The sequence below is a fragment of the Pleurodeles waltl genome, chromosome 1_2, assembly GCF_031143425.1.
Source record: "Pleurodeles waltl isolate 20211129_DDA chromosome 1_2, aPleWal1.hap1.20221129, whole genome shotgun sequence".
Classification (NCBI taxonomy): Eukaryota; Metazoa; Chordata; class Amphibia; order Caudata; family Salamandridae; genus Pleurodeles; species Pleurodeles waltl.
In genome coordinates, this window is record NC_090437.1 from 1,038,974,457 (window position 1) to 1,038,992,518 (window position 18,062).

General features: G+C 42.2%; 1 protein-coding gene across 1 annotated transcript in view; it reads left to right on the plus strand.

Annotated features, from left to right (window-relative positions):
• Window positions 1-18,062, plus strand: part of ARAP2 (ArfGAP with RhoGAP domain, ankyrin repeat and PH domain 2) — a 1,093,539-nt gene that overhangs the window by 475,707 nt on the left and 599,770 nt on the right. The window contains exon 16 of the mRNA XM_069202133.1: window positions 13,676-13,820. Within this exon, the coding sequence (XP_069058234.1) occupies window positions 13,676-13,820 (145 nt within the window). The remainder of the gene's footprint in view (window positions 1-13,675; window positions 13,821-18,062) is intronic.

Here is an 18,062-nt window from a genome sequence, read left to right on the forward strand (position 1 = left end):
CCAGTATTTGTGTTAGGTGAAGTGGTTATGCAGTAGTTGGGTGACTTGTGTGTGTTGCCACCAGCTCTACTATAAAGAAAATCCCATAACGATGCAACAGCATTGAAGCTGGGAACAATGCCCCAATGCTTTATCAAACTGCATTAGTAGAGATGAAATATTTGACTGAAGCAGCAGAATTTGCGGATAATTTTGCCCAACTCTAGATGGGATTTACCAGTATGTGCTACTCTATGTGCTCTTAATAGAGTATGATGCAAGATACATGAAGTATTAAAGGATGATGGAGCATCTGTAAGACCTAACTTTCTTTGCATAGAATTTTCCCAGACTTTTTGTCTTCACCCCCTCAATTTGTGAACTAGTTTTGTTGGCAACAGGACTCTGCACACTGTCCTCCTGCTAACCAATTGCAATGTGCTTGTGCTCTCTCCTTCAAACATGGTAACATTGGCATACAACCAATTGGCTAATTTAGGTTACTTATATGAAAGGAACTAAATGGTACAACATATACCCAATCTGGAAATTAAATCCAATAACTGCAGCACACATTGTGCCACCCACTAAATTAGCACAGTAAAACATTTCTCCGGCATGCCGCTGCAGCCTTTAGTGCAGTTTTAAACTGTCATTTTGACCTAGAAAAATAATCCTATTGCCAGGCCTAAGCCTTCATTTTTAATACTTATAAGTCCCCCTAAAGTAGGCTCAAACCACTGCTTTGGGAGAGTGCTTGGTATCTAAAACCTAGGGCATGTGTATTTAAGATTTACATGTCCTGTCAGTTAAAAGCTTTTAAAGCCATTTTATCACTGTTGTAAGAACACCTCTCCCATGGACTAACACTGGGTTACCATAGTTCCCTTCATAAGTGATAACTTCAGTTTGGGAACAGATAGAGAAATGCTTCTTCTTCTACACAAGTGATTAGTAACTTAACATCCTTCCTAATGGTAAAGTTGGATTTTAAGCTAGTTTTCTGAAAATTACACTTTTATAAAGTTCTTTATATAGAGAGATTGTAAAAACAAAAAAATACTCTTTACAGGAAGGATCTACATTGAACAACAACTGTGCTCTGTTATGTAAAGTGATCACACAGTGCAAGTGAATGATGTGATAAAAACATTAAAGGTGATCATCAGTTGGACAATAGGCAATACTGTGGTTCAGTACAGGGCGGTTAAAGCAAATGAATAAGTTGCACATGCTAAAAATCCAACAATTTTCTTCTTAGGCTCTAGTGGACCATCTTCTCAATAAAATGTTTTTATGCCCCTTAGTGTCGATGGCATTTTGTCCAATAAGATATTTGTAAGGCCATCATCAGAACAGTAACCCAACTGTAGAGCATTTGTAGATCCTAAGAGAATAAATACAGTTCTATTGAGAATTCAGAGAGAAGAAAAGAATTGACTGAAAACATGTCTGATAGAAGATAGGTACTTAAATGATAGACCGTTGTGAATCCCTAAAACAAAATAATGAAATGATGATTAAAGAACTAATTCATTTAGAGACTTGAAGGTTAATCTGATTACGCAGAGCACAAATCATGCTACCTACTATTAAGGAGCCCAAGACAGTCCTAGATTTCAGACATTTAAATATGACAAAAAATACAGATACGTAATCCAAGCCACGGTGTGAAACTGAATGAAGAGCTAAAATTATATCCACATTCAGGAAATAAGACTGGATAGGCTCAGAAATTGGAGAGCACAGCACTCATCCATGACAGGTGATTCATAGGGCTGGAAAAAATAGTAAGCAAACATGTAAACAAACGGGGAGGATCTTTGGCATAGAAACTATACAGGATTAATTATAGAATTGTGTTCTTACTGTAATCTCTATTGACATCCGGCCCCAGGTGTAATACCAGACTAGGTATCCGAGAAAGGTCTTTGTTGATATTTATCTGTGAATGTACTAACTGACAATCAAATACCAAGTATAATAATGTTGCTACATGAAACCTAGAAGTGCACTTGTAGTTATAGAACTATTGCACACCCTTAACCTCCTTTGGTATATGGATAGCTTCTGTGGTTATTATAGCATAACGTTTGGAAAGCTGCAATTTTTCTGCCTAAACAAAAAGTGCCTTTTGCCAGTGTCAAAGCAACATGACTGTGCATGACTCTTCTGTGGTGTTTTGTGTATTCCTTCCAGACATGGTGTCAAAAGAAGTCTAGGTGTGGGTTGAGAGGGTTTTCCTGATGGGATGGCTAGAGAGAAGGATCTGTGCCTTGCCCTGATTACACTTTAGAGGACCATGCCTGTAGCACACAAAGGCAGCTGACACCAGGCTTGCTCTTGCCTTTATCGCCATAGTTTGGAGCCAGACCCAGGGAAAGAATTGACAAGAACTAGTTTGGAAGTAGGCCAGAAAATTCCCAGACACAAAGACAAGCAGAATACTCCTGAACCTGTGAAGATTTAGTAGAAGGGATGTCCTGATGCCTGAAGAAGCAAGACTGAACCTGTATACTTTGAACCCAGGATCCCGCAAGTGACTGCAATGGTCAGGTGGCTGCCTTCTTTTTGAGCTATAGGGACACACTGAGCATCCAGTGGCCTTCCTGCAGCTGCGTAGCTGATCACCCCATCTAGACTTGCCTGAGCTTCTTGCAGCTAGCCTCTGTTGGAGTAAGTCCTGATCCCCAAGAGGTAACCCCCAGGGCGTGAACCCTTGGCTGGCATCATTGTGTATTTCTCCTGCTTCAAGATCACAGGTCCTCTGCAAAGTCTGCAGAAGTGTCTAGAAGTGCACCACCCTTGAAATGCTTGAGCACGAGTATATATGAATGTGCTACATTGAAGAAGTAACCCCCAGGGCCTGGGCCATTGGCTGGCATTATTGTGTACTCCTCCTGCCTAAAGATCACAAGCCCTCCGCTCCAGGTGAACATCCAGAAGTTTATGGGCTCTTCACAACTGTAATAGCCCTTTTAACACTTTCTAACAGTCATCTGCAATGCCTGTTGACATGAATATCCAGTGACAACTGACTTTGTCAGCTCTGAGATCATTTGACACAATTTAATGACTGTCATAGAAGCTAGAATGCTATTCAAAATACTGGTGAGGGGACATGATGTTGTGGCTGAATTGCTGATCTTTGCTTGTGGCTATAGTACTTGAAAAAATATATTCTGATTCCAGTTAAATCTCTAAATTCATATTCTTGAAGACCTAGAGCCGTATTTGGAATGATGGAGTATCCCTTCTAACAAACTCTAAATAAGGCCCATAGTTTGGAACAAATGGATTTCTCTGAGAAAAAACACACTGATAAGAAGGAAACAGCTGTGGTTCATAAAGAATCCTCCTAGGTGTAGGCGACAGAAAGAGGAAGAAGCAGGCCTTGAATCAGAACTTGCATCTACCTGCAGGGATTCGATCACTGAGTTCTGAACGAGATTGTGCCACAATAACAATGGAATCATGAGATGCTGAAACATAAACAACAGACAAAAGATGGAATTATAGGGAGAAAAGGTAGAACAAAATGAGTGACAGATGTTCCTTCAAGCAGGAACCTAAAGCATTGTGATGCACCGTTTTCTGTATCAAACATCCATGGATATTACTTAGCTAATTACCTGACAGGAAGGATAAAGCATTCTGACATTTTCTGTAATGAAGTTGAAATATTTATGTGTGTGAGATTGTGTGCGTGTGTATACACGCACATTTGTTGCTGCTAGATTGGTTAAAGTATGTGTGGCCAGATTAACCTGCTATCACTGTGAGAACCAGATTCTCTTCAAACTCATACCATTGGAGAGAAGACCCAATCCCAGCCCTCCACAGGCCCTTAATTTAATCCGTAGAGAAACATTTAGAACAGATGATAGCATTAGAGCAAAGGACCACACCAGCTAAAAGAGCCATTGACTGGAGCAAGGCAAGAGTATTTAATAATTTATGGTCTTGTTGCTGCGCCTCTTGAAAAGACTCAATTTTATTAGCTCAAATACAAATGTTGGCTGGTTAGTGTGATTTTTCCTAATAGGGACTGGTAGTTTGAGTCACACGAAGGCATGTCTAGTTCAATGTAAACAGGTTACATACTAACAAGTGCAACATCGTTGAGTTATTCCATTGATTTTTTTTTTGTTTATTGCTTGCAAAATCAAATTAAAAAATGATAATAATGCCGGTGATCTTGAGAGAGACAGAGAAACAGTATAGACAAAGTAAGCTAAATGACTCATCTTGAAGACTCACAAGTGCCATCATAAGCAAAGATGCGAAGGAGAGGATGATGTATGTGTAGAAAAGTATCTTAACATAGTAAGGTAGGATAATTCAGTCCAAAGCAAGTTTCAAGTGCATTTTGTGGACTTTTAAGTGAGGAAAGGTCTTTATAATCAACACAAGGTGGTTGGCTGAAAATAGCAACAATCATCGTGGAAGAAGGTGGATGTAAAAGGGAGACAACGAGGTAATGAAAGCAACGAGGTTGGCTGTTGCAGAGATGAAGTGTGATGACGTGTAAGAGAATGACGAAATCTGGTAAGCAGAAGGTGTTAATTCAGATTTGAGAGCGGTAACGGCACACACCCGATCCACTGTAAATATTTTGATCATGAAAACTACTTAGGAAATTATACTTTTTCTGTATTGCTTAATTTAAACAGCATGCAAAAGATGTACTTTTTTATGTTATCTCCTTCACCTTTTGCCATATTCTCTTGAAATAAATATTTGCAATGAGGTTTTTGCTTCAATAGTTACCTATTTTTGTGAGGACCCTTTATTTGAAATACAAATGGGAATTCTTCCAGGTCTTCCCTTAACTCCATTTTTTTTAGCACCTGCAGCGTCGCATAAGCTTCTTCCTGCCCATGCTCCAAACCATCCCCGGGCAACTTTATTATGTCAGTACTTGCGTAGGAACCACCATGTGCTGTTTTCATTTCCATTTCAGAAATGCAACTATGCTCCATTTGTTACTTTTTGTAATGCATTTTTGAATTTATTCATAGGAGAGATTATCTACAGAATAATTGAATTTTGTTATCCATTTGGCTGGAAGTGGTTTTGATGGCAAATTGTCCTCTGAAAATGCAAATGTGTTATTTTTTTTTATAGTTGTGATACTTCTGAATGGCATGCCTTTTCTGGGATCTGTTGCCTTGCAGTGTTCCTACACTATCTGATAAGTTAAGATTGATTTGCGTTATCCCCATGACACTGAGTGGGCACAGCAGCAGCATCTTGCAGTGGAAAACAGATTGCCTTTATATTGTCCTCCATTTCCAGCCCGAATGAAAAAAGAATATCACCTTTTGCTATTATGAACCATGATTCAACTGTTCATTTTTTGCCATCAAATTGTTGTCAGGATACAATGTTCCAGGAGTCGCGAACACTTTAAACGTTGTTTTTTCGTGTTCGATGGACAAAGGAAATACTATATTAAATTTCCATCAGACTCAATAAAGTGATAAATGTTTGTATCAATGCCCCCTGTGTGACTCCGTCCAGTGGAATGTGTGTGTGTGGCACACATTTATAAATCTCAACCAATGAAACGTGCCGAACCCCGCCATTGTCTTTTTATAAATGTGACGAGCCTGCATTATTCATGTGTATGTTTCATTAGTCCATGTGCCAACAGGTTCTGTGGCCTTTGCGCTTTTTAAAGGCCTTTTTCTGTTAGAATGTTAAGTTTTTATTTGGGTTGACAATTTTAGCAATAGATATGCAGTGATGTAACCCCAATAATAAATAAAACATGAAGCACTTTAAATGCAGGCGTTCTCATTTTATTTCAACTAAGTGGTACACATTACGATAGCGCAGTCAGTTCTGTCCGTCTCTTAAGGATAAAGATGTAACGTCTCCCTCGCCTTCTTTAGGTAAACGGCTTCTTCTGTACCTAAATCAGTGGATTCATAGAGGTTTTAAACATTTTTTATCTTTCCAATTCGTATTCACTAAGGGCCAGATGTAGCAAAGGGTTTTCCCCATTCTATGTCTATGGGAAAAAGTGTTCGTACATATGGCCTTAAGTGCAGAAATAATCCTATTCAGCATGTTTTCACTTGCTTGACATATGGCATCGGAAATACAAATTCTGCTTGACAAAGGAGGAATTGCACTATGCTTAAGTTTTTTTGGTTTAAATAGGTGGGATAAATTCTAACTTTAATATAAAGAGAGTGATTAAAAAAAACTGATATTAGTGGAAGACTTTGAATGAAATGATGAGTTTTCTGTTTCCATTAGCTTTCCTTTTTTTTTCTTTCGGTTACATTACGTGATTCTTTACGCTTTATTGATTATTTATCCGTTATTGCAAATGTAACAAAAAATATTTTTCAGGGACTGCTGAAAATTCCTACAAGCAAGTCAGTTAGGGGGCATGGCCATTACCTCCTGACCCTCCCTCGGCTTCCTTAGTAACCAATGAGGCTCCTTGCCTCACCTAAACTCCTCCCCTCTCTTTTTAAAAAGTCCCCCCTGCCCCAGCCTGCTCCTGTTTCTTTTGTATCTATCCCTAAACTTACCTTTCTCTCCTCCTTGGCGTGGCCTGGGGGGCTTCGTTCTTCCTCGCTGCCGGTTGCAGAGTTTCTGGAGGCGATTTCTTGGCTGGGCTGCGGCGATGTGAGGTGTGCGTGTCTGCCTCTGTCAGTGTTGCTTCCGCGTCATCTGACGTGGTTGGTCGGCTCTGTTATGGCTGGGGCTGTGCTTCCAGGTCACCGTCTCGCGGAGAAGGACGGGCTCCCAGCTGCATGATTTTCACCATCTAAGTGGTAAGGCGAGCTTTAGGGCCTGCGTTTTTTGTATCTTTTGGGGTTTTTCCTGATTGGTGGCCTCCTTCTGATGCAAATTAACTGGTGTGACGGGGTGGTGTTTTCTTCCTTTTTTAAAGCATTTGGGGTGGATTTGGGCATTGCTTTTGTTCCATGATGTTGGGGCAGAAGGGTGTTAAGCGGAGACGTGTTCTCTCCTCCTCTTCGTCCTCTGAGGAGGGGGGGGTTTGTGTTCCATTGCAGCACATGTGGACAGGGGTGCTATGGACGGAACTGCTCCTCTTATGTCACAGGAGGAGGTGCACGATTTGATTGAGGTGGCTGTCTCAAAGGCTCTCCAGGCTGGTGCTGTCCGGTCCAGTTGTCCCTCTGCTGCACAAGCCTCCGTGGCGGCTGCAGGCTCCTCTTCCTCAGAGGGGAATGTTCCTTCTACCTCTTCTGGGGGCAAATATGTGTCTCGTGAAGAGATGTGAAACGTTCTGGCTCATGTGCGGGACAATCGGGGATTTCCTTAATTTCAGCCTGTGGGGGGGGAATCTACCTTGTTTCCTCAGTATGTACCCCTTCCCGTTTTGCTAACACAACAAAGAAAAGGTTATCCGTGAGTGGAAGGAGGATGACAATGCCCAGGTTACACGTTTTCTCCAGAAGTTGTATTTGCTGGAAGGGGAGGATGCTCTACCTCCCTTGGTGCAATTGGATTTCATGCTGGCTACTTTGATTGGTAAAACCACTGTCAATCCTGAAGACTGTACTCTTTCTGACGCCACTGACCGAAAGGTTGACTCTGGTATGAAACTGGCATTTTCTACAGGGGATTTGGCTCTTCAGGCCAATATATTTTCTGCATATTCTGTGCAGTCCTTGGTTCAGGACTTTGACAGACTTGCTGTGGCTGTGCAGGACGGATCAGAATGTTCTGAATTACTGTCTGTTATTGAACAGCAGGCCCGTTTGTTGGCAGATATTTCTTCTGATGTTATTGGCTCATGGCGTCTGATCTCTATGGTTGCGGCAATGGAAGGCGGATCCTGGGGAGAAGGCGGCTCTTCTGAGACTTCCTTATGAGGGCCAGGCTCTGTTTGGTGATCAGGTGCCAGCCATGATTTCTAAGGCCTTTAAGGACCGGAAGCATGCTTTGCCTTATAAGGGGGGTTTTGCCTCTGGAAAGGGGTGGAAGACGCATTCTAGGTCCTCTCCCAAGTTTGTTCCTTGGTCCTCTTCTTCCAGAAAGTGTAGGTTTCAGCCACGATTTTCTCCTAAGAGGTCTGTTCCCTCTGCGAAAGGCGCTCCCAAGAAGGGCTCCTGACAATCAAAGTTGTGGAGATTGGCCGGTTGGAGGAAGACTGCACTATTTCCTGTCCACCTGGCAAAGGGATGTCACCGATCATTGGGTCCTGAAAATTGTGGAGAATGGATACTCCATAGAGTTCGAGCTTGTTACTCCGAATACTGGGGTCCATCCGGCACCTTTGCCTGTGGAAAGAGGCAGAAGGGGGTCTTGTTTGAGGGAGTCTGGGATTTGCTGTTGAAAGGAGCAATTTCCAGAGTGCCAGTGGGAGAACGGGGATAGGGGGCTTATTCGTTTCCTTGTTCTGAAAATAACTGGGGGTATTCATCCTGTCTTGAATCTCAAATGGGTGAATTCCTGGATCAAGACTGTGCACTTCAGGATGTTGACCATTCAGTCAATTCTTCCTCTGATTGCTCCAGGGGATTTTTTGGGATCTCAGGATCCTCAGGATGCTTACCTCCACGTGCCTGTTGCGGAATCCTCTCGGAGGTTTCTGTGTTTTGCAGTCGGTCCAGACCATTTCCAGTTCTGTTTTCTTCCCTTTGGCCTGAAGTCCTCTCCCAGGGTTTTCACAAAAGTACTGGCTCCTCTAATGGCTCTTCTGCATGCAGAAGGGGTGTTTGTGCATCCTTACCTTGATGATATTTTGGAACAGGCTCCCAACGCCGATCTCATGAGGATTCATGTGGCACGTATCTTACAGGTTCTCCAGGGTCACGGTTTCTTGATAAATTGGGGGAAATCAGATTTGGTACCTTCCCAGGACCTAGTGTTTATCGGTGCTCGATTTATAACTCTGCTAGGGTCGGTGACTGCATCAGAAAGAAGGTTGCTGGGCCTTCAGGAACAAGTGACAGCTGTGTTGTCTCAGGTAGCTCCCAGAGCGCTTCAGTGGTTGCGGCTTCATGGTCACCAGGTTTCATCTCCTTTGTCTGGTCAACTGGTTGCTCTCCCATTGGTCTCCGGATCCTTGCAATCTTCTGGCACACATTCCTGTTTCGGATTCCATTCGCAGGGAGTTGGGTTGGTGGCTGGTGCCGGCTCTTCTCCAGATAGGGGTACTTTTGTCTCTTCCTGTACCTGTGATGGTGACGACCAATGCCAGCCTCTTGGGTTGGGGGGCTTGGCTGGGGACAGAGCAGGTTTAGGGTTTTTGGTCTCTCCGAGAGTCAGAGAGGTCATCGAATTGGAGGGAGTTGACAGCTATTCGGCTGGCTATGGTGCATTTTCAAGGGATCCTGGAGGGGCAGCGGTGCTGGTCCAGAAAGACAACTTGGTTGCCAAGTCTTACATCAACAGACAGGGAGGGACCAGGTCCCGCTCTCGGAATCTGGTTGCTTGGGACATTTTCTTATGGGCTCAGCATTCTGTTCTGTCTCTTCGGGCCGCATAAATTCAGGGGTCGGACAATGTTCAGGCGGATCGGTTGAGCAGGATCATTCCTTTCTCCCGGGATTTTTCCCTTTGGTTGTCTCTGTTCCATTGTCTGGTGTGGAGGTGGGGGTCGCCCGGTTGTAGGCTTGTTTGCCTCCCCATGAAATGCAAAGATGGGGAGATTCTGCTCCCAGTTTCGGTGTCCTAAGGTGTTGGCGTTGGACAGTCTGACTTGTCAGTGGCCGTAGGGTCTTCTTTATGTATTTCCCCCTTTTCTGTTGATCCACTACTTTCTGGTCAGGGTCCGGAAAGTGGGGGCTCGGGTCATTTTGATCACTCCCCGTTGGCCTTGTGCAAATTGGTTTCCTCTGCTTCAGCAGTTGGCCTCTGGGACGGAGTGGGTTCTTCCTCTCCATCCCTCTCCTCTGGTATTTATTTGCCTCTCCTGGGGATCCTTGCAGAGGCTGCACATGAAGGCTTGGAGGTTGAACAGCAGGGAGTGACGGGCTGGGGGGTCCTGATCCTTTAACTGTGACCTTGCAGGCTGTAAGGCGTAAGTCCATGTTGCATTCCTATGGTTGTCAGTGGAATGTTTTTTCCTCTTGGTGTTTGCGGCAGCAGATTGAACCTACGGTGGCCTCTCTCTTTGTGATCATGAAGTTTTTTCAGGATGGGTCACATATAGGGTTGTTTGTGGCTGCTTTGCGCGTGCAGTGGATGGTCATCCGAGCCTTTATTGGTCCTTGGAATTTGGAGGATGATGGTCGTTTGCTGCCCAAATCTTTTCAGGGCCTGGTGAACTTGTGTCCGCGGCCTATATGTTCTTTTCCTGGTTGGAATCTCCAGTTGGCGTTGGATGTCTTGCTAAATCCCCCTTCCCGAGCCTCTGGGGGGACATTGATTTGAAGCATTTGACTTTGAAGACTTTTTTTTTGGTAGCTGTTACTTCGGCCAGACATTTGATGGAGTTGGGTGCGTTATCCTGCTCTTTTCCTTTTTGCAAAATGTTTCCGGGTCGGGTTGTTCTGGTTTCAGTTCCCTCTTTTGTGCCAAAGGTGAATTCAGCCTTTCATGGCTGGCAGGAAGTGATCCTCCATACCTTTTGTTCTGACCCTTCCTCAGAGGAGGAGGTCAGGTTGTATGCTTTGGATGTGCGACGGGCCTTGTTGTGTTACTCATAGGTGGATGCTGCATTTCGAAGGGGGGATTTTTTGTTAATTTTGGTCCTGCTCGGAAAGGGGAGAAGCCATCTACTGCTTCCTTGAGTCGCTGGATCTGGTCTATGGTACTGTTGGTCTATGATTTAAAAGGGGTGGTGCCTGCTCCTTGGATTTAGGGTCATTCCACATATGGTATGTGTTGGACCTGGCTTTTTGACAGGGTCATCCCCAATCTTTTTGCCTCCTTCCTCCTATTTTTTCTGACCTGTTGTTGTTGGCTTTTGACCTCTGGGCACTTTACCACTGCTAACCAGTGCTAAAGTGCATATGCTCTCTGTGTAAATTGTACTATTTATTGGTTTATCCATGATTGGCTATTTAATTTACTTGTAAGTCCCTAGTAGAGTGCACTATATGTGCCTAGGGCCTGTAGATTAAATGCTACTAGTGGGCATGCAGCACTGGTTGTGCCACCTACTTCAGTAGCCCCTTAACCGTGTCTCAGGCCTACCATTGCAAGGCCTGTGTGTGCAGTTTCACTGCCACTTCGACTGGGCATTTAAAAGTACTTGCCAAGCCTAGAACTTCCCTTTTTCTACATATAAGTCACTCCTAATGTGTGCCCTAGGTAACCCCTAGAGCAGGGTGCTGTGTGGGTAAAAGGCAGGACATGTACCTGTGTAGTTATATGTCCTGGTAGTGTAAAACTCCTAAATTCATTTTTACACTACTGTGAGGCCTGCTCCCTTCATAGGCTAACATTGGGGCTGCCCTCATACATTGTTGAAGTGGCAGCTGCTGATCTGAAAGGAGCAGGAAGGTCATATTTAGTATGGCCAGAATGGTAATACAAAATCCTACTGACTGGTGAAGTCGGATTTAATATTACTATTCTAGAAATGCCACTTTTAGAAAGTGAGCATTTCTTTGCACTTAAATCTTTCTGTGCCCTTCAATCCACGCCTGGCTAGGTTTAGTTGACAGCTCCTTTTGCATTCACTCAGACACACCCCAAACACAGGGTACTCAGCCTCACTTGCATACATCTGCATTTTGAATGGGTCTTCCTGGGCTGGGAGGGTGGAGGGCCTGCTCTCACACAAAGGACTGCCACACCCCCTACTGGGACCCTGGCAGACAGGATTGAACTGAAAGGGAACCTGGAGCATTTCTTAGACACTCTTTGAAGTCACCCCCACTTCAAAGGCACAATTTAGTATAAAACAGGTGCTCTGCCCTACCTCATCAGACACTTGCTGGAGAAGAAACCTGAACCAGAAACTACATCCTGCCAAGAAGAACTGCCTGGCTGCTCAAAGGACTCACCTGTCTGCTTTCTCCAAAGGACTGCTGCCTTGCTGTTGGCCTGCTGCCTTGCTGAACTCTTGTCTGGCTGTAAAAGTGCTCTCCAAGGGCTTGGATAGAGCTTGCCTCCTGTTCCCTGAAGTCTCAGGACCAAAAAGACTTCTCTTTTTCATTTGGACTCTTCCTGCGCTGAAAATTTCGACGCACAGCTTGTTCTGCGGCGACGCCTTCGCCTTCGGGGCGACTGGAAGTTCGACGCACGGCCTCGCAAGGACAACGCCGCCCGACTTCCAGAGGGGAAATTGACGCGACGCCTGCCGTGAGAGCGAAACTTCGACGCACAGCCCCGCGGAACGACGCACAGCCGGAAAACAAGCAGGAGAATCCACGCACAGTCCCCGGGACATCTGGTAATCCCCGCGACCCACAAAAAGAGACTGTCCGCGTGCCGGAAAACGACGCACGACTTCCCCGCGTGAAAAATAACTACGCAAGTCTGTGTGTGCTGGGGAGAAATCAACGCACACACCATTTTTCCACGTATCTCTTCTTCTGCGGCCCTTTGCGGAGATTTTCCACTTTAAACCAGGTACTTTCTGCTTGAAAGAGACTGTGTTTGCTTTTTAAAGACTTAAGACACTTTATATCACTTTTCAGTGATATCATTACAATTTTATATTGCATCTTTGATCGTTTTGACCTGCAAATACCCAGATAAATATTATATATTTTTCTAAACAATGTGTGGTGTATTTTTGTGGTGCTATATTATGGTATTGTATGATTTATTGCACAAATGCTTTACACATTGCCTTCTAAGTTAAGCCTGACTGCTCGTGCCAAGCTACCAGAGGGTGGGCAAAGGCTAATTTTTGATTGTGTGTGACTTACCCTGACTAGAGTGAGGGTTCTTGCTTGGACAGAGGGTAACCTGATTGCCAACCAAAAACCCCATTTCTAATAGTATGGCTGCTACCGTGTCTGAGTTGCTAGGCGCTTCTGTGGTAGAGATTTGTAGGGCTGCTACTTGGACCTCTCCCTCCACTTTTGTTCGACACTACCGAATTGCTGAATTGGGCAATTTGTAGTCTGTTTTGGGGCACAGAGGATTGTCCTCTATGATGGAATAGGGGTCTTTATGTGTCTTGACTGGTTGTAATTAAATGTCTTTTTTATGCATTGCAACTCAGTTGTCTGTCTCCTGATTTCTTGCTATGTGTTACTAAGGAAGGCGAGGGAGGGATGTGAGGTAATTCGTCCATTACTTACCATTAATGGCATTTCTCCGAGTCCTACTCCCTCGCATTCCTTACAGTTAACTCCCACCCTCCCGGTGCAGGACAACTGAGTTGCCTTTGGCCTATTACTGTACAGGAGTGGCCTGAGGCGGGGGACTTTTTAAAAAGAGAAAGGAGGGGTGTAGTTGAGGCAAGGGGCCTCATTGAATACTAAGGAAGGCGAGGGAGTAGGATTAGAGCAATGCCACTAAGGATAGGTAATGGACGCATGCCTGGAACCAAGATGGGTGCATACATTTGGAGCTCTGTCTCTGAGCCCATTCAACTTTATATGAATGCAGTAGGGAAGCATGCATGTGAGCCTCTGATAACCTGAGGGGGTGTTTGGCATATTTGGAACCAAGAGGGGACCTCAGAGGTATGGCCCGATAGGGGCAGTTGGTGAGCCTGAGGCTTCTCTGTGACTCACTAAATATAAAAGAATGCCTTTAACAACAGTTTATCTTAAATTACCATTGTCATTTCTCACAGATATGAACAAAAGGTGGTGTACTTTAGAAGGTGGCTTCTTGAGTTACTACGAAAATGACAAGACAGCTACCCCAAATGGCATGATTGATCTCCGTGAAGTGATCTGTCTGGTTGTAGACAAGGCAGACTCCTATCTTAATACAGGGTAAGTTACCGGACTTTCTGTATTGTTATTAAGCATTTCTTGTTATGGGTAACTATTACTGCGTGAGTCATTGTACATGGTGCTCTGCCATAGTTTAAAAAAGTGACACAATTAGGATGACAGCTGTACTAGAGAGTGAGATACAGAGTTATTCTAGGTGCATACATGGAGGGCTCAGACTAGACGTTGGCCAGTGACTTTACGTTTGTATGATGCATATTTGTTCCTTGCCTAAGCAGTGTTAACGTTTTACACAACTCTTACAGGTGAGAGATTGCAGATAAAGCGATGTGGTTGAAGGTTTGTCTATTACTCATACGAGTGTGAAGTTGCAGATAAGGTTGTGTGTTTGGGAGGAGCAGATTTCTCTAGTAGCTTACTTCCCTGTAAGACATTCCTGACACTGGAATTATAACGTTAGTGAAAAGAAGATTGTTTCACTAAATCGTATGAAGAACAGTAGTTTTATTGATGAACTGACTCTCCTGCCAGTCCCCCTCCTATCCTCCTCCAAATTTTCCAGAACTGACAAATGCAGTGAAACAGAACAACCCCATAGGTTTCACATTCTGCACACCATGAATACAGCACTAGTTACATGCTTCACTGTCCATTTAGATGTAAAACTATTTACAGCATCTTCCTTTTAGAGAATGATACACTAGAGGATTGTATGTAAAGACGCAGAGAGAGAATCTGTTGTAAACTCAGACTTCTTCAGATTGTTTCTTAATTGATTACTCTCTATTATTCACATAACCATTATCTTTGCCAAATGTTTAATATTCATCTACCACACACAGACCAACTAACACCGTGCTACTGTATGTCACACAATATCGGCTTCCAACAGACGGTTACCCAATATCACATGGTGCACACCAAATTAGTTGGAAACCCCTGCATAGCTTAGGTTTCCAGCGAATTGTTCTGCACAGCTGATGTCCCTTACGAGGTGTGAAACCTCTCCAGAACATTGACAGCCACCTCTATAGCTTTGGTTTGTATGTTGGCAGGGTGAAGGGGGGATTGGTGGTGTGGTTGGGGGCTTAGAGACAAGTAAATTAAAAAATGCCTTGGGCTGTGCATGGCACTAAGCTCTGCCCCTTTCAAGGCTCCACCCTCTCTTCACATGGTTAAAATGTTTCACAGATTGGCAGGTCTGCATTTAATTACAGTCCACTTTTACTTTGTCTTTTTCCACTCCAAATCATCCTCTTCGGCCGTAGTCCTTTACCACACTCTCGTTACCCTCATTAGTTTCTTTTGTCTTCCGGCAGTTTTTATCCTTTAATCTGACCTGCTCCACGTACAATTTTTCACATCACTTTTCTTATCAAGACAAAACTTGATTTCACTATGATTTTGTATCACTTTTTAGAAATGTTTTCCAGATCAATTTTGTAATTTTACCTTCTACATGCATAATGACAAGTTTATCCTAGGTTTCTTACTTTACCGTTACTAGCTTAAAAGTACAATGTCCTATAGCTAAATGTCTGCCTTTGTGAGTTGTTGACATTTGCCAATTGTATGTTATTTTTGAGTATTCTAGTTGCCCATTTGCCTGGTGAGTGTGTTCCTATCACTTAAACATCTACACTTTTTATTCTAACATAATTGCATGCAGTTATCAGAACCAAGCTGTTCAGGATAACATCTTATGGTCTAGTTATGAATTTTATGGAAATGGTGCAATTTATGGTTTGTGTAGTTAAGATTAACTGGTCAACTATAGGGTCTGTTCAGTTTCATTTTCTAATCATACCTTCACATTAATTGTGGCTTTTTAATGTTTTTTTTGTAATATTATTATGTTATGAGCAGAAAAGTAACTCCATCCTAACCAAATTTTATATATAAATGTGGGTGGGTGTGTGTGTGTATATGTATATATATATATATATATATATATAAAGAAATATATATATATATATATACATATTTAAATATCCATCCAAAATAACCAAAGGTAAAGTAACATTATAGTTAGGTGAATGTCAGTGACAACATTAACTATAACTGGTGCCCCCACCATGCACTGCTTATGACCTAACATATTACATCACACGAGATGTCCTATTAAGTCATTAATGACATCACTGATGACATCTCAAATGGCATCACTGATGATTTCATCCAGTGAGTGTGTTAGTTTGTTTTATACTTTACATAGTGGCAGGTAGCTGCCATATTACTTTTCTGCCTAATTGTGTACAGCCTGTGTCCAGGCATGTGCTCCTAATGTACTATAGGTGTGTAGAGGTATTGAGCATGTTATACATTTTTGTATAGAAGAGTCACTGTGTGGAGGTGACAGTTAATGACTTGTGTTCACCATGTTCCATACAAGCTGTTTGGTTCTGCAGAAAATCATTCCAGTATGGCAAAGATTCTATGTGATAGATACTAAGTATTGTAAGCAGCCTTGAGTTACTAGACTGAATCATCTCAGCATGACAGTTTCTACATAACAAAGAAGACTGTGTGCACCAGGTACTAACCTATGTACATGTGCTTCTTTTGCTTCAGAAGGTGGGCTATCTATAAAGTTTTCACCACAGTTTGAAGGCTGCAGGTATTATAATCTTTAGCACCCTCAGACCTTGGTTATTTTAAGCAAATAGTGTCTTTTTGACAAGTGCTGCATAGGATCTACACTGTTGTTGGTAGATACCTTTTAATACTCTGTATTTCTCAAGATAGGTTCACTGTCTGCAAACAGTGTAGGGGAAAGTAAACTCTCTTCGTAGAGTAAACACTGTTTACAGTACCCACATTTCTACTCAAATCACCTTAATTTCTCAATGTAGATTCTCTGACTTTGAGGGATTTGATAGAAATACAACCTGTCCATTGTAAGGCATTAATTGTGGAACAGATGTTGAGTATCTCAAATAACTTGGCTTTCTCTGAACAGTTGTAAACACATTTAACACTGTGCATTTCCCATATATCTGTGGTTGATTGTGAGTGTGAACTGGGCTAACAGTGAAGTGTATGGTATTCGGTCAATGTTGCACATAACACATGCTTGCTACACCTTAGGGAGCCGTATCTTTGATGGCTTTAATGATGCTTCATATTATTCTGAGCTATTTTGTTCTTACTTTCAGGCCTCTTATTCCATACTAGCTTATAGAGTAACGTGTACAAAAGAAGCTTGGATGATGTCATCAGTGATGTCATTGAGATGTCAGCAGGTCATAAATTACATCATAAAGCTTGTCATGAGTGATGTAATATGTGAGATCATAAACAGTGCATGGCAGGTGCACAAGATATAATTAGCTCTGCTAATTATAACTGGTGTATTTCTATGTTTTTGAGTTCAAAATATTAACATTGTCATTCACATATTCACGTAACTATAACGGTACTTTAATCTAATCTGTCAATGAGGCCAAGTAAAAGGAGCAGTCAAGAAAAAAGGGGAGGTCTCAAGAGTGTGATTGTTTATTTTGTGACCATAAAATCACTATTAGTAACTTTTGGGCTGTTTGTGACAATCTCCGTCACTGGGACAGAGATTTACATGTGGCCAATAATAGGAAGTTAAGTACATTCTTTAATAAAATATATAATTTTCTATTCATTTAAATACAATAAATCATCCTTCCCTAAGTCCTCTTCCCTAGGGCAATCACATTAACACAACACAATACACCAGCTAAGAACATACTGTCCTATTTAATTATATTTTAAATAGATATATTTTATTAAAATTATTTGTAATACATTCTGCTAATGGTCCACTATCTATCAGCTTTACTGAATGTATTAAAACCTTTGTTATGTTTGTCACTGTTATTTTGAATTAATTTTAACCTATTTACATACATTAAAATGTAATTAAATAGTTAAACCAACAATTAAATAATTTTAATCATGATAAAACTAGTTTTATTTTTCAATTAAAAAATGATTCTGATATTGAAAATATGTAAAACAAATGTAAAATATATTGTATTGTAATTTATTTTAGATCTATATAAATATGTTAGTGTTACTCCCTGTTCCTATTGATTTCTATGGGTTTGTGTTATAGTACATATGGCTTTGCAGTGTGTGGTGCTAGAATTACTCAAAGGATTGGCTGGAGTAGATTAAGCTAATTTTGTTAGCAGTATTAATATAGTAAGTATAGGTGTGTAGTTGTGAATTGCGACTGTCTTACTCATTTGTAGATGTGCTTTTGTTTTGGCATGGCCCTCCAGAAACGCCTACTTTAAGATCCCTAAA